The sequence below is a fragment of the Oncorhynchus kisutch genome, linkage group LG26, assembly GCF_002021735.2.
Source record: "Oncorhynchus kisutch isolate 150728-3 linkage group LG26, Okis_V2, whole genome shotgun sequence".
In the NCBI taxonomy this organism is placed as follows: Eukaryota; Metazoa; Chordata; class Actinopteri; order Salmoniformes; family Salmonidae; genus Oncorhynchus; species Oncorhynchus kisutch.
The window spans coordinates 30213669-30225646 of record NC_034199.2 but is presented as its reverse complement, the minus strand read 5'-3'; the positions used below and the strand labels follow the sequence as shown (position 1 = coordinate 30225646).

At 41.1% G+C, this 11978-nt stretch overlaps 2 protein-coding genes across 5 annotated transcripts in view; one reads left to right on the top strand and one right to left on the bottom strand.

The window, feature by feature from the left end:
* The first annotated feature begins 1430 nt into the window (after nt 1–1430).
* On the top strand, nt 1431–8863 carry LOC109870885 (S-formylglutathione hydrolase). Of its 2 annotated transcripts, none has more exons than XM_020461570.2 (9): nt 1431–1788; nt 2841–2919; nt 3638–3726; nt 3962–4060; nt 4181–4305; nt 4430–4549; nt 4640–4738; nt 4864–5031; nt 8523–8863. In XM_020461570.2, the coding sequence occupies exons 2-9, from the start codon at nt 2852–2854 to the stop codon at nt 8601–8603; spliced, it is 849 nt and encodes a 282-aa protein (XP_020317159.1). In that variant the 5' UTR covers nt 1431–1788; nt 2841–2851; the 3' UTR covers nt 8604–8863. The 2 variants fall into 2 exon arrangements, with proteins under 2 accessions (XP_020317159.1, XP_031661462.1); XM_031805602.1 differs by lacking the exon at nt 1431–1788 and adding an exon at nt 2240–2278.
* The window catches only part of LOC109870973 (leucine-rich repeat and calponin homology domain-containing protein 1), a 96271-nt gene continuing 92905 nt past the window's right edge, over nt 8613–11978 (bottom strand). For all 3 annotated transcript variants that reach the window (XM_020461700.2, XM_031805600.1, XM_031805601.1), the window contains one exon: nt 8613–11968. In XM_020461700.2, the coding sequence (XP_020317289.1) occupies nt 11855–11968 (114 nt within the window). In that variant the 3' untranslated portion in view covers nt 8613–11854. The remainder of the gene's footprint in view (nt 11969–11978) is intronic.

The window sequence follows — 11978 nt, the reverse complement described above, 5'->3', positions numbered from 1 at the left end:
ACACTGCCAGGTCTCTGACCTCCTCCCTATAGGCTGTCTCATCGTTGTCTGTAATCAGGCCTACCACTGTTGTCTCATCAGCAAACTTAACGATGGCGCTGGAGTCGTGCTTGGCCACGCAGTCGTGAGTGAACAGGGAGTACAGGAGGGGACTGAGCACGCACCCCTGAGGGGCCTCCGTGTTGAGGATCAACGTGGCACATGTGTTGTTGCCTAACCTTACCACCAGTAGGCGGCCCATCAGGAAGTCCAGGATTCAATTGCAGAGGGAGGTGTTTAGTCCCAGGGTCCTTAGCTTAGTGATGAGCTTTGTGGGCACTATGGTGTGGAAAGCTGAGCTGTAGTCAATGAACAGCATTGTAACATACAGTAGGTGTTCCTTTTGTCCAGATGGGAATGGGCAATGTGGAGTGCGATTGAGATGAACTCATCTGTGGATCTGTTGGGCGATATGCGAATTGGAGTGGGTCTAAGGTTTCCGGGATGAGGGTGTTGATGTAAGCCACAACCAGCTTTTCAAAGCACTTCATGGTTACTGACATGAGTGCTACAGGGCGGTAGTCATTTAGGCAGGTTACCAACACTTTCTTGAGCACAGGGACTATGGTGGTCTGCTTGAAACATGTGGGTATTACAGCCAGTTGGTCCGCGCATACTCTCTGAGGACACGTCCTGGTAATCCGTCTTGCCCCGCGGCCTTGTGAATGTAGACCTGTTTAAAAGTCTTGCTCACATCACATTCATCCGGAACAGCTGGTGCTCTCATGCATGCTTAGGTATTGCTTTCCTCGAAGCGAGCATAAAACGCATTCCAAATTGCGGTATGGTACTGTATTCTGAATTACAGTAAATTACTGGCAGCAATTGGCCAGTAAGCTGCTGTCGAGTTTTAGGACAAAGTTTGTAGAATTCCTACAATACAGTATATTACCGTATTCTGTTGGGGTACAGCGTTCTCATTCACAGTTACAACAAATATAGCCTCTTACAAGGCACGCCTTAAAATATGTTAATGAGCCAGAGACACTTTCCCCTTCCACAACATTTTCCCACAAGGCACTATAATTAGTACGGTAAAACACAATATTTTAGTGTTGAAATTACAGAAAGGACTTAATGGCTTTAAAACAAATGTACACTTCACTGAGGAAAAGTGTACATACTATGCCTGTGATGTGGTTGCCCCACCTAGCTTTCTCAAGATGAATGCAATAACTGTTAAGTTGTTAACAGTTATTTCATTCATCTTGAGAAAGCTAGGTGGGGAGAATTCCTTTGTAGAATTCCTACAATACAGTATATTACCGTATTCTGTTGGGGTACAGCGTTCTCATTCACAGTTACAACAAATATAGCCTCTTACAAGGCACGCCTTAAAATATGTTAATGAGCAATGCAATAACTGTTAAGTTGTTAACAGTTATTGCATTCATCTTGAGAAAGCTAGGTGGGGCAACCACATCACAGGCATAGTATGTACACTTTTCCTCAGTAAAGTAGCAAAGTCAGAGCCGGGGATCGATGCTGTTATAGTCATACTGAATATTTTTTTTAACAGTGAGGCAAATTTATGTTTTTTGTTTAAAAACAATAATTTCAGTGCCTCTTAAACTTTTCTTTGACAACAACGCAACCTTTCGGTTGCATATCGACATATGCTTGAAGATTCAAGGGGCGGTATCTCCATGACGTTTCACGTCGAACCTCACGTTGGACTACTAAATCCAAGCAGCGGAGACGTAGCAGGAACCAAAGTGAAGTTATTCTTAATAATCGTGATTTAACAAGGTATGTATAGTGTAAATTAACACTTATTTGCCGTGTTTCTATGATCATGAAGTAGAAGTTATTTAGCGTCTTACGTGCAGCTTGCTTGCAGAGTATGGGTGGCTCTGGTTCGCTGGAATAAGTCAGACAGCTACACAGAAACCGATACAATGTGCCAAATTCTGCATTCTCTTGCTATGAAGGATTTATACCATTCATCGATTGATCATTAGCGATTTACAGAGGCTGCACCATGCATGCTTTCAAGTGGTTGCTTTTTGAAGATGTTACTGTTCATAAGGTAGCTAGCACAGCTGTGTTTTGGGCCTATCTTGGTCGGGTATCCTGCCCTGTGGAATGACTTTGACCAACTTTCCATTCTATTTTTGAATGCATCTGTGGATGTAACCCCTGTGTTTGCAAACATAGCCGCACGAGGGCGATGCGCGTAAATTGGTGCATGAGTCCTTGTAGAACGCCAGTAAAGAAAAAGCATATATACATGTTGCTTGTGAGTGTGCATTTCTCAGTACTTTTGGGTTATAATTGAATTATGAAATGACCTGTTTTAAAATAGTGTTTGTCTTCATTGCAAATCAACTGCATTATACTTAAACACTTCAACTTCAACCAGTAAAATGGCTCTTTGGCTAGCTTTTGCTACAGCCTAGCCTATATCAATGAGCGTTAACATTCTAGCTAACAACTGCTGCAGCCAAAATAAAGATAACCAAATAACTGTTCATTAAATAATTAAAACATCATTGTAACCGCATAGGAACCCCCAAAAGTGATTTAGTTTAGACATTTATAACGCAAGGTGCATGTTTACGCAAGGTGCATGTTGAATGGGCGCAGATGGCGATGGCTTTCTTACCGCGCACCAGTGCGTGACGTCAGTGTCGTTTACTGGAAAAGGGTCTTTGCAACAGTTTTAGCATGCTAGTAGTTGCTAGCTAAGAAAGAGAGTTTTCCAAATGCAATGTTGTCTGGTCTACGCAAAACTGTATCAGCAACATTTATGAAAGAATGTCCCTTACAATATAACTCTTTCCCTTGTGGACTTGCCAAAGGTAACCGAACTATGGCCCTCGTCCAAGTGTCATCCAACAAATGCAGTGGCGGCTACCAGAAGGTGTTCGAGCATGACAGGTGAGCTAGTCCCGTGAAACTACACTCATCTCCAGAGAGCTCATATTCTGTTTTAGCTAGCAGATTGTAACAGGCTAATGTGATGCCCCATTAGTATATGTACTGTTTGGCATAGCAGAGAATTTTCGACCAACCGTAACTTTGCGATACTATCTTCGTTCTCAATTCGGCTAAACATGTATCTTCACACGTCTTGTTCGTTTGAATTTAGAAAATGCTATTTTTTTTCATTTGCTCAATGAAATAATCCAACAATGTGTACGCCACCATCTTGTCTATTTCAAATCTCTCAATGATTCAGAACTCTGTCCACCCCAAAGTGCTGCATGTCATGGACACACCTGTCTCGATCAATGAGGGAAGATTTGAAATGGACAAGATTTTGGCGTACACATTGTTCATGGAGCAAAACAATTATTTTAATAGCAGAGCATTTTCTAAATTCAAACAAACCACCTGCAACTTAACATTTTTGGAATATATATTTTTGGCCGAATCGAGAACGAAGATGCTATTGAAAAATTATCTGTGCTACCCCAAACAGTACCGATCCTGTAACGGCTAAGTCACAGACAGTCTGTTAGCTAATTTCGGTTTCACCGTTATACATCAATGGAACACACTGCTGTTTTCCCCCCTTGGAATACACAAATTATAGTTTTACAAGTGCCCATATGGCTCGGGTGGAAACTTGATGTAAAACATTTTCTTTACCCAGCACTGAGCTGAAGTGTAAAATGAAGGTCGCTGTCTACCTGCCTCCTAAAGCTGAGAATGAGAAGTGTCCCGTGTTCTACTGGCTCTCTGGTGAGTTCTCACAGTCCATGGTCTCTCATATGTTACATAAAGACAGTGGTCACCATCCCTGCCCAGAATGGGTAGGATTTTGTTCTATCCCAAGACCAACGCACCTGATTCAACTAATCGTCAAGATCTTGCCTGTATACTTGCTCAGATCTAGAATAAATATCTGATCAACTACATAGATTTTACCTATGTGTGTGGAAAATGTTGTCCTTCATGTCTCACTGTGTGCTTCTAGGGTTGACATGCACAGAGCAGAACTTCATCACCAAGGCTGGCAGTCAGCAGGCAGCTTCTGAGCACGGAATCATCATCGTCGCCCCAGACACCAGCCCACGTACGTACGCACACGCTTTACTGATTGCATAAGTCACCCCTTACTAAATCAATGCTCATGCCCACCTTTTAATAGTAATTATAGCTCCCACCCGACCTTCCTACTCTTTGTGATGTTCAGGTGGTTGTAACATCGAGGGTGAAGATGAGAGTTGGGACTTTGGCACGGGGGCTGGTTTCTATGTTAACGCCACCCAGGAGCCCTGGAAGACCAACTACTGCATGTACACCTATGTCACTGAGGAGGTGTGTCAGTCAAATGATAATAGTAGTCATGCTGATGGTAGCTATTACTATTGTGAATCCGTTGATACTGCTATGCGCTGCTAATCACCACCTCCCAACTCTTTATTTTTTCCCTCTCTCTCAGCTCCCTCGTTTGATCAACACTAACTTCCCTGCTGACCCAGAGAAGATGTCCATCTCCGGCCACTCTATGGGGGGACACGGAGCCCTCATCTGCGCCCTGAAGAACCCTGGAAAATACAAGGCATGCAATTTGGAAGTCTTTTCATTATGATCTCAACATATTTTGAACGTATGAATGAATCCCTTTCTCTTCATCCCTTTCTCTCTGCAGGCTGTTTCTGCGTTTGCCCCCATCTGTAACCCCATCCAGTGTGCCTGGGGTCAGAAGGCCTTCTCTGGGTACCTAGGAGAAGACAAGAAGACCTGGGAGGTACAGTATGGGGTTACAGGGGGACTGGCCAAATCAATGGGATCACAAACTACAGGTCTGACCTTGAGGAGTGGAATTCCAGAATAACATGAGTTTCTTCCTCCTCTCCTTTTCCTCCTTTCCAGGCGTATGATGCCACGGTACTGGCAGCGTCATACTCCGGCCCACAGCTGGACATCCTGATCGACCAGGGTCGTGATGACCAGTTTCTGTCGGCCAGCCAGCTGCTTCCTGACAACTTGATCGCCGCCTGCTCAGAAAAGAAGATTCCTGTTGTGTTCAGGCTGCAGCCGGTGAGTGCTGCCACCCAAAGACCAACTATAGCAACTGTTTGATCTTGAAATGCCTACAGTGGTTGGTCAACTAAAAGTTTTGCCAGTACACAGTACCCTGCGTCACTACTTCATTTCTCCAGACCAGCGCAAGGGGGAGTTTGAGCAGTGATTATGCTTTTGGGTCCAAAGGTGCTACTGTGTCTCTAAAAATACACTTTTTTTGTTACTACTCATCAGTATTATTTACTAAAACTGTTGTTACACTAAGGTTTTATTCTAAGAGAAACTTAGATTATAATTAGGGTGTAGAAATGTTATTTTGCTCTTACTGTAGTACTGTAGCCTACTCCCGACCGGTCATATTGTACACGCCTGAGTGGTGCAGCGGTCTAAGACTGCATCGCAGTGCAAACTGCGTTGCTACAGATGCTGGTTCAATACCTGTGCTGGCCGCAACCGGAAGACCCATGAGGTGATGGTAGGCTTTTGAGTTCTCTCCCTCTAAAAACAGAAATAAATAATTCTAAGTAACAAACTGGCTTTATTTACAAATTAGTAACAATGTCTCACCCCATTTTCAAGAATGGCCCTTTTCTTGCTCACTTTACGTTATTTGAAAACGAAATCTCCAAAATATTATTTTCGAAACAGAGCTATTATTATTATTGCAAATTAAAATGATATAAAAGCCCCTTAGATATTCTCACAGATATTTTATTAACCCTGTGTGAATTCTGCAAACAACATTTCTAGCATGACAATATATATTGGCTCCCGAGTGGCGCACAATGGTATTGCCTTGCAATTCTCCAGCTGAATGCACCGAGATTGCGGTAGGCGCACGAGGTTCAAGGCAGGAGGCACTGGACGGGCCGCAGAGCAGTGCACAAGACGGATCTAGCCCATTGGGAAGGTGGGGGTGGACCCCCACCCCACTGGGTAGCACAGAGCAACACTTTAAGAGGCATTGCACTAATAATGGCACTGACTAGGGAAACATTCCTTATGTTATTAGTGCCTGTCTGCACATTTGTTTTAGTTAGAATGTAACTAATAAAGGTGCAGAAAATGCCCTTGGATATGAATTCGGAGGGCAGAAATGATTAAATATTAGAGCATTAGACCTCTCCCTGAAGGCGTCAGTCAAAAGTTATACTTAAATCCGAATGGGATTTAACGAAAAATGACATGAAAAGTGCACACTTGTAAATCCTAAACTCTGGAAAGGTAGATACAAATTATTTGTGACATTGTGGTTACAATAAAGAATGTAACAGGATGCTATGTTTTTATTTACATTAGTGATGGTTTGCTGGAGGCATTTTGAAAACAGGTTTTCAAACACTTGTTTTTCACAAGTGTACTGTAGTACTGTCCATGACTGATGTAATCCGAAAAAGCATTAGACAGAGTTGATGAGTACTTGAGGTCACCGAGAACAGGAGAGCAGGACATGGCCGGCTCTCCCTTATGTAAGGAATTAGCCACTTTACCATGTTTACTACAGGCTGTTTACTTGTCAGACTGCACAGTAGCCTAATAAAAATAAATGCAGGCGGCTTCTATCTTCTGAATTCTCTTTTTAAATTCTTTATTATCCAAATGTTTTAAAGTGCGTGTGGGAGACCTCATGCAACCTCAATATCGGATAAAGCATATACTGTACTGCATTTCTTTATCAGCATCTTTATGCTTTCGTTAATAAAATAATGATAAAATAAATACTCTTTCAAATGCAGATGTTTAGTTATGGATCCATAACGAATTACTATGGGAATAAATATCACTGAATTACATAAATATTTGAACAAAGTAGGCTAATGATGGTAAAGAAATGGTTTCTTACTGGAAAATACTCTTTCAAACACACACGTTGTACAGTGCTATTAGCAGGACAAGACTTGCCTAGAAGGAGAATTCTCCCCCATCTTCAAATGTATTTCTTAGTTAGGTTGGCTGTATCACAACCGGCCGTGATTGGTTGCAATTTCCGTTTAATCCACCAGAACAAATATTGTGGTTAAACTCAAATATACTAATTGATTTTTAAGAAACATTATCAATTGGAACCTTTAACATGTGCAAGGTGGAAAAAGTATCATTATTAACCCTGTTTTTCACAAGCGTATCGGGCTGTGAATTCTGCAAACAACGTTTCTAGGATGGGTTATTAGTAGGACAATATATATTGGTCATGGCTCCCGAATGGCACAGTATCTTACTGCAAGAGGCATCACTACAGTCCCTGGTTCGAATCCAGGCTGTATCACATCCTGCCGTGATTGGGAGTACCATAGGGCGGCGCACAATTGCCCCTGTGTCTTCCGGGTTAGGGGAGGGTTTGGCTGGCCGGGATGTCCTTGGTTTCTCTCCCTTTAAAAAAAAAAAAATGTATGTTGGCCTTTATTGATATTATTTTGGACTTTTTATTCAGCTTAAACGCTCAATTTCGTTTTTTGAAAACAAAATAATCTCCACTATCTATCTATATCCTACCCGCTGTGGTCAACTATTTCAGCACCGTTTCGTGCTGACTGAGACAAGCATGGAGAAATGAAAATGTTAAATTATAGTCCCTGATATTCTTAAGCTGTGTTGATGTCTGCTAAATAATCAAGTTGATGGCACAGTCATAAAGCCTCGGCACCTACATTGGGGCGGCAGGTAGCCTAGAGGTTAGAGCGTTGGACTAGTAACCGAATGGTTGCAAGATCAAATCCCTGAGCTGACAAGGTACTTTGTGAAAGGCAATTGATCAGCATTAAAAACTTTGGGTGGCGCCCCCCTGAGTGGCGCAGCAGTCTAAAACACTATCGGTGCAATCTGCGTTGCTACAGATGCTGGTTCGATACCCGTGCCGGCCGCCACCGGGAGACCCATGAGGTGGCTTTTGGTTTCTCTCCCTCTAAATAACAAACTTGCTTCATTTTCAAATTAGTGAGTGTCTCACACCATGTTCATGAATGGCCTTTTTCTCGCTCACTCTAGGTTAAATAAATGAAATCATCTCAAATATTGTTAATTTCATTATATAAAAGCCCCTTTAGATATTCTCACTGATCAGTTTTGCCCTAATGAAAAATGCCCCTTAGATATGAATTTATAATCCTCTTAGTACTGTAGCCTACTCCCGGCCGTCACGTTGTACGGCGCCATATTTTCCGTTCCAGCCTAACGGAAACCCCGATGGTTTTGTTTTTCTTGGAATAGAAACAGCATAATATTAATGAAGCTACATTTCATAATCAATCACATATACTATGTTCTCACAAAAAAGGTTTTACATTTTCTAATGTCAATCAAATGCTTGTCAAACTAGCATTGTTAAAAATGGCTGACAATGAAATAAAGTGCCATATAATTCTAGCAACATTTTAAAGGAGGAACCACTGTACTGGACTAGGGTTGGTGACCTTCCTGTGTGATTTCCCTGCTGCCAGTTCCATACAGTATGTGCTTGTTTACTGATGTAAAATGCAGTGTCAAACAGTGCCATTTGTTTCCATCAGGGCTACGACCACAGCTACTTCTTCATCTATTCCTTCATCACCGACCACATCAAGCACCACGCCAAGTTCCTCAACGCTTAAGACTGACTGCTGGACCAGAACCCTCTTCTGTGCTTTCTACCCCAACTGTGCACCTGGTATTGTCCACCTGTCCCATCCAGAGAGGCTGAGCTAAAATTAACCTGATGTGCCTTGTGAGCTGAAATGAACACACTTGCTATGTTGAGTCAACCTCAGAACAGACAATAGTGGGGCCAGGATGTTTGGTGTTAAGAGGAGCTTGCTTGCGAATCATGTGGTTACTCCAACTGTATTTCTGAAATAAAGGTTATTACTTTTGATTCCATTTTATGACCTTAGGCTTATACACGTTGACATCTGAGACCAATACAAAATACATGTAGGTGGACTATAGAACATAAGACGATGCGCTTTTTACAGATAAGGTCTTTACTGATAGTGATGAAATATATACATTATTCACAGCAGTTAAGGCAACATTAAAGGGGTGTTTCATGCAATAAAATCCAAATTGCTGTACACCAATATGACGAGGTACAAAATGGTACGTCAATTTTAAGAAACCTAAACATGAAAAAAACATTTCCTCCCAAAGTACAAAACTGAGTACAAGCTTTCAGGACTATAAACAGAGAAAGGTAGAAAAGGGCAAAACTGAGTACAAGCTTTCAGGACTATAAACAGAGAAAGGTAGAAAAGGGCAAAACTGCTCAACTCAGCAGTCAATAGTTACACTGGTAAAAACATTTAGCACATTTGTGTAGTTCAAATAAATGTCATACACATTTAAAATGGAGCTCTGAGATTTGTCAGTTGCCAAAACAGTCTCTTTAAAGTGCAGATAATTTCAGGCCTGTAGGCAGCCACACACACCTGAAGGCCCAAGGGATTGACTTGACTAATCAATGAACTAAAAGTATTGACAATTTTTAGGTTTCTAAACTGCCAGGTTTGCAGCACACGGCCCAAACCTCCATAAGGAAACTATAAGCTACAGTCACTTTCTCCTAAGAAAATATCCTTGTCATATTTCCCTTTTAGTTTATACATTATTTTCTATCAAAATATAGGAGGAAATGTTAACTGGGAGAAGAGATACTGGTAGTCAAATGTTAGCACCTGAGTAGTTCTATTTAGCTTGGTGAAAAGGAAATTACTTTGAGTATTAAAGTAGGATTACTGTGCATAATATTTTATATGTATATATATATATAGTAATTGTAAATTATATTAAATATTAGCTACATTATATACATGAATAGTAGTGTTGTAATTGTTGTTACTTTGAATTCTACATTAGAATCAGGATCTGGAGTGATCCCATTGCTAAGAGAATGTTCACTTTGCCTGAGGAGTGTGGTGGTGACTTAAAATATTCACTATGCAGAAATTGCTTTGCCATTTCCTGGTTTCAAATTTCAGTTTTGAAAAAACAAGCCAATATAGCGTAGATAATCATTGTACCTTCTAAACCGCTGTGAAATATTTTCCATAACGATTGTATTTTCAGCTGTTTGAAGCTGGTGTTAGATATTAGAACGGGATGCATAGAAATAGCGTAGATGGAACAGATCTACCTTTCAATGAGCTATACCTCACATTTCTATGTGAATTTGGTCGGGTCGCCCCATAAAGTAAGAAATATACTACTACAATACTTTCTAAATACAAAACCCACTTGCACGAACCACCACATTGGCACTTCACGTCACTACTTTTCATAACATTTACCATACGTCTAAAGACATTTAGATCATTGGAATAGTACAAACCATATTCAAAAACATTAAAGCTGGAATCATTAGTTGCTACATCCATTTTTGGACTTATAAATGAATGATATACCCATTTGATTGATTCTTGAATATAACTCATAAATGCCTCACAAGCTTAGTTAAACTGTCGTACCCCATCGGAACCCAGATTAAAAACTTGTTTTTCTCCCAATGTTTGTAAACAAACACAGTATAGCCTCAAAACATGGTTAAAACTCATTTTTATATCATGGATGGTCAGACCTTGCATTCATAGCTGTCTATGAATTTGAGAGTGGTTACATTTATTCAGGCCCATCCCTCAGCTTTTTACCAAAACAAAGTCAGGGTGGCCTCTGTCATTGTTTCAATTAAGGATTCTAGCTTTAATGAATTGCTGTCTCATAAGTGCTCTGAAAAAACAGTTTAGTTTTGGCAACTGTCAAATCTATCCAGTGAAACATTGTTTGTTTTTACTGCTAAAGTTTATGCTTTGGATACCAAGCTGTATAAAATGCATTTCTGTACAATACAAAACCCAACACCATTGCTCACACACACTTAGTATTCTTATTTTGGAGTGTTCTGCTGTTTTGTGGGATATTGGGTGCTCAAGCATCAACTCTTCAGATACTGCTAACAGTCTCTAAATCAGTGAATGTATCAGTTACTTTTAAACGCTAACATTGTAGGTCCTACATGACCACCTAGCATGGTCAGCATCACCCCACGCTTCGAGGTTATTTAGCAGTATACAATGTACTAGGGAATGCAAACCTTCTTTTTCATTCTGGCTAACTATGACTCCTGTCACTCTCTTTGACACGCACGCATGCAGTCAGGCACACACACAATGTTAGAGTAATACCATAGACCGAGAAGCAGGCTACGGAATGAAGCATGACAGTGTAGTAAGCCCACACCTACCCTGAGTTACATACCCACAACCACTCCTGATTCAACAACCAAAACACAATGTTCCCATAATGTTAAGACAATACTTCAACCCCTACAGAGGTGGTGAGAGATCCATTTAAAAGTAAAACATAATACAATATACAGAACTAAACCTAAAATATATTACCTATTAGTGAAATATTTGGGGGATTCTTTTCAATGTATACTCTCAGTCATTTTCATTGTAAATATCTTGAAATAGGGAAGCTGTAGCAGAGAGACCGCTACGCTGGAGTGTCTGGTGTTTATTCTTAATACTGAGGGTGATATACCTGGCCTTAGGAATAGAGGGGTGAAATGCATAGTCACACACGGTGCAGCATTCTAGAAGCTGTTGTAGGCAGGGTTCAAGCTACAGGAGTGTCCAAGGCTGCTGGATGCTCTCGTAAGAATTAAAAACCATCAATGTGGACACCCCTGTCAGCTTTGAATGTCAGGGTGCCCCACGCATCAATGTGTAACTTCAAACCCTGGTTGTAAGAATCACGAAAGGAAGACAGATATAGGCTACAGTCCTTTGGAAAAGGCATAATGGCAACTTGTGTTGGTTCACTTTGACAAAGTGGTGTGTCTATGTTGGTGTGTTGGTCTTCTTCCCTCTCACGTGAAGAGAGCCTGCTTGGTTGAAGTCTCATCCACGAGCGCCTGGACTGTCATGCTCACCTTTATCATACCCTTCTCCTCTAGTATGTGATGAGGCAGACACAGCTTATCCTGTGGAGGA

What these genes read in the sequence shown, in the direction of transcription:
- LOC109870885 (XM_020461570.2), top strand. Translation starts at nt 2,852, where the DNA reads ATGGCCCTCGTCCAAGTGTCATCCAACAAATGCAGTGGCGGCTACCAG. An exon ending in CGCCCCAGACACCAGCCCAC is followed by an intron (nt 4,061 to 4,180) that starts GTACGTACGCAC and finishes TGTGATGTTCAG; the next exon opens with GTGGTTGTAACATCGAGGGT. An exon ending in AGAACCCTGGAAAATACAAG is followed by an intron (nt 4,550 to 4,639) that starts GCATGCAATTTG and finishes TTCTCTCTGCAG; the next exon opens with GCTGTTTCTGCGTTTGCCCC.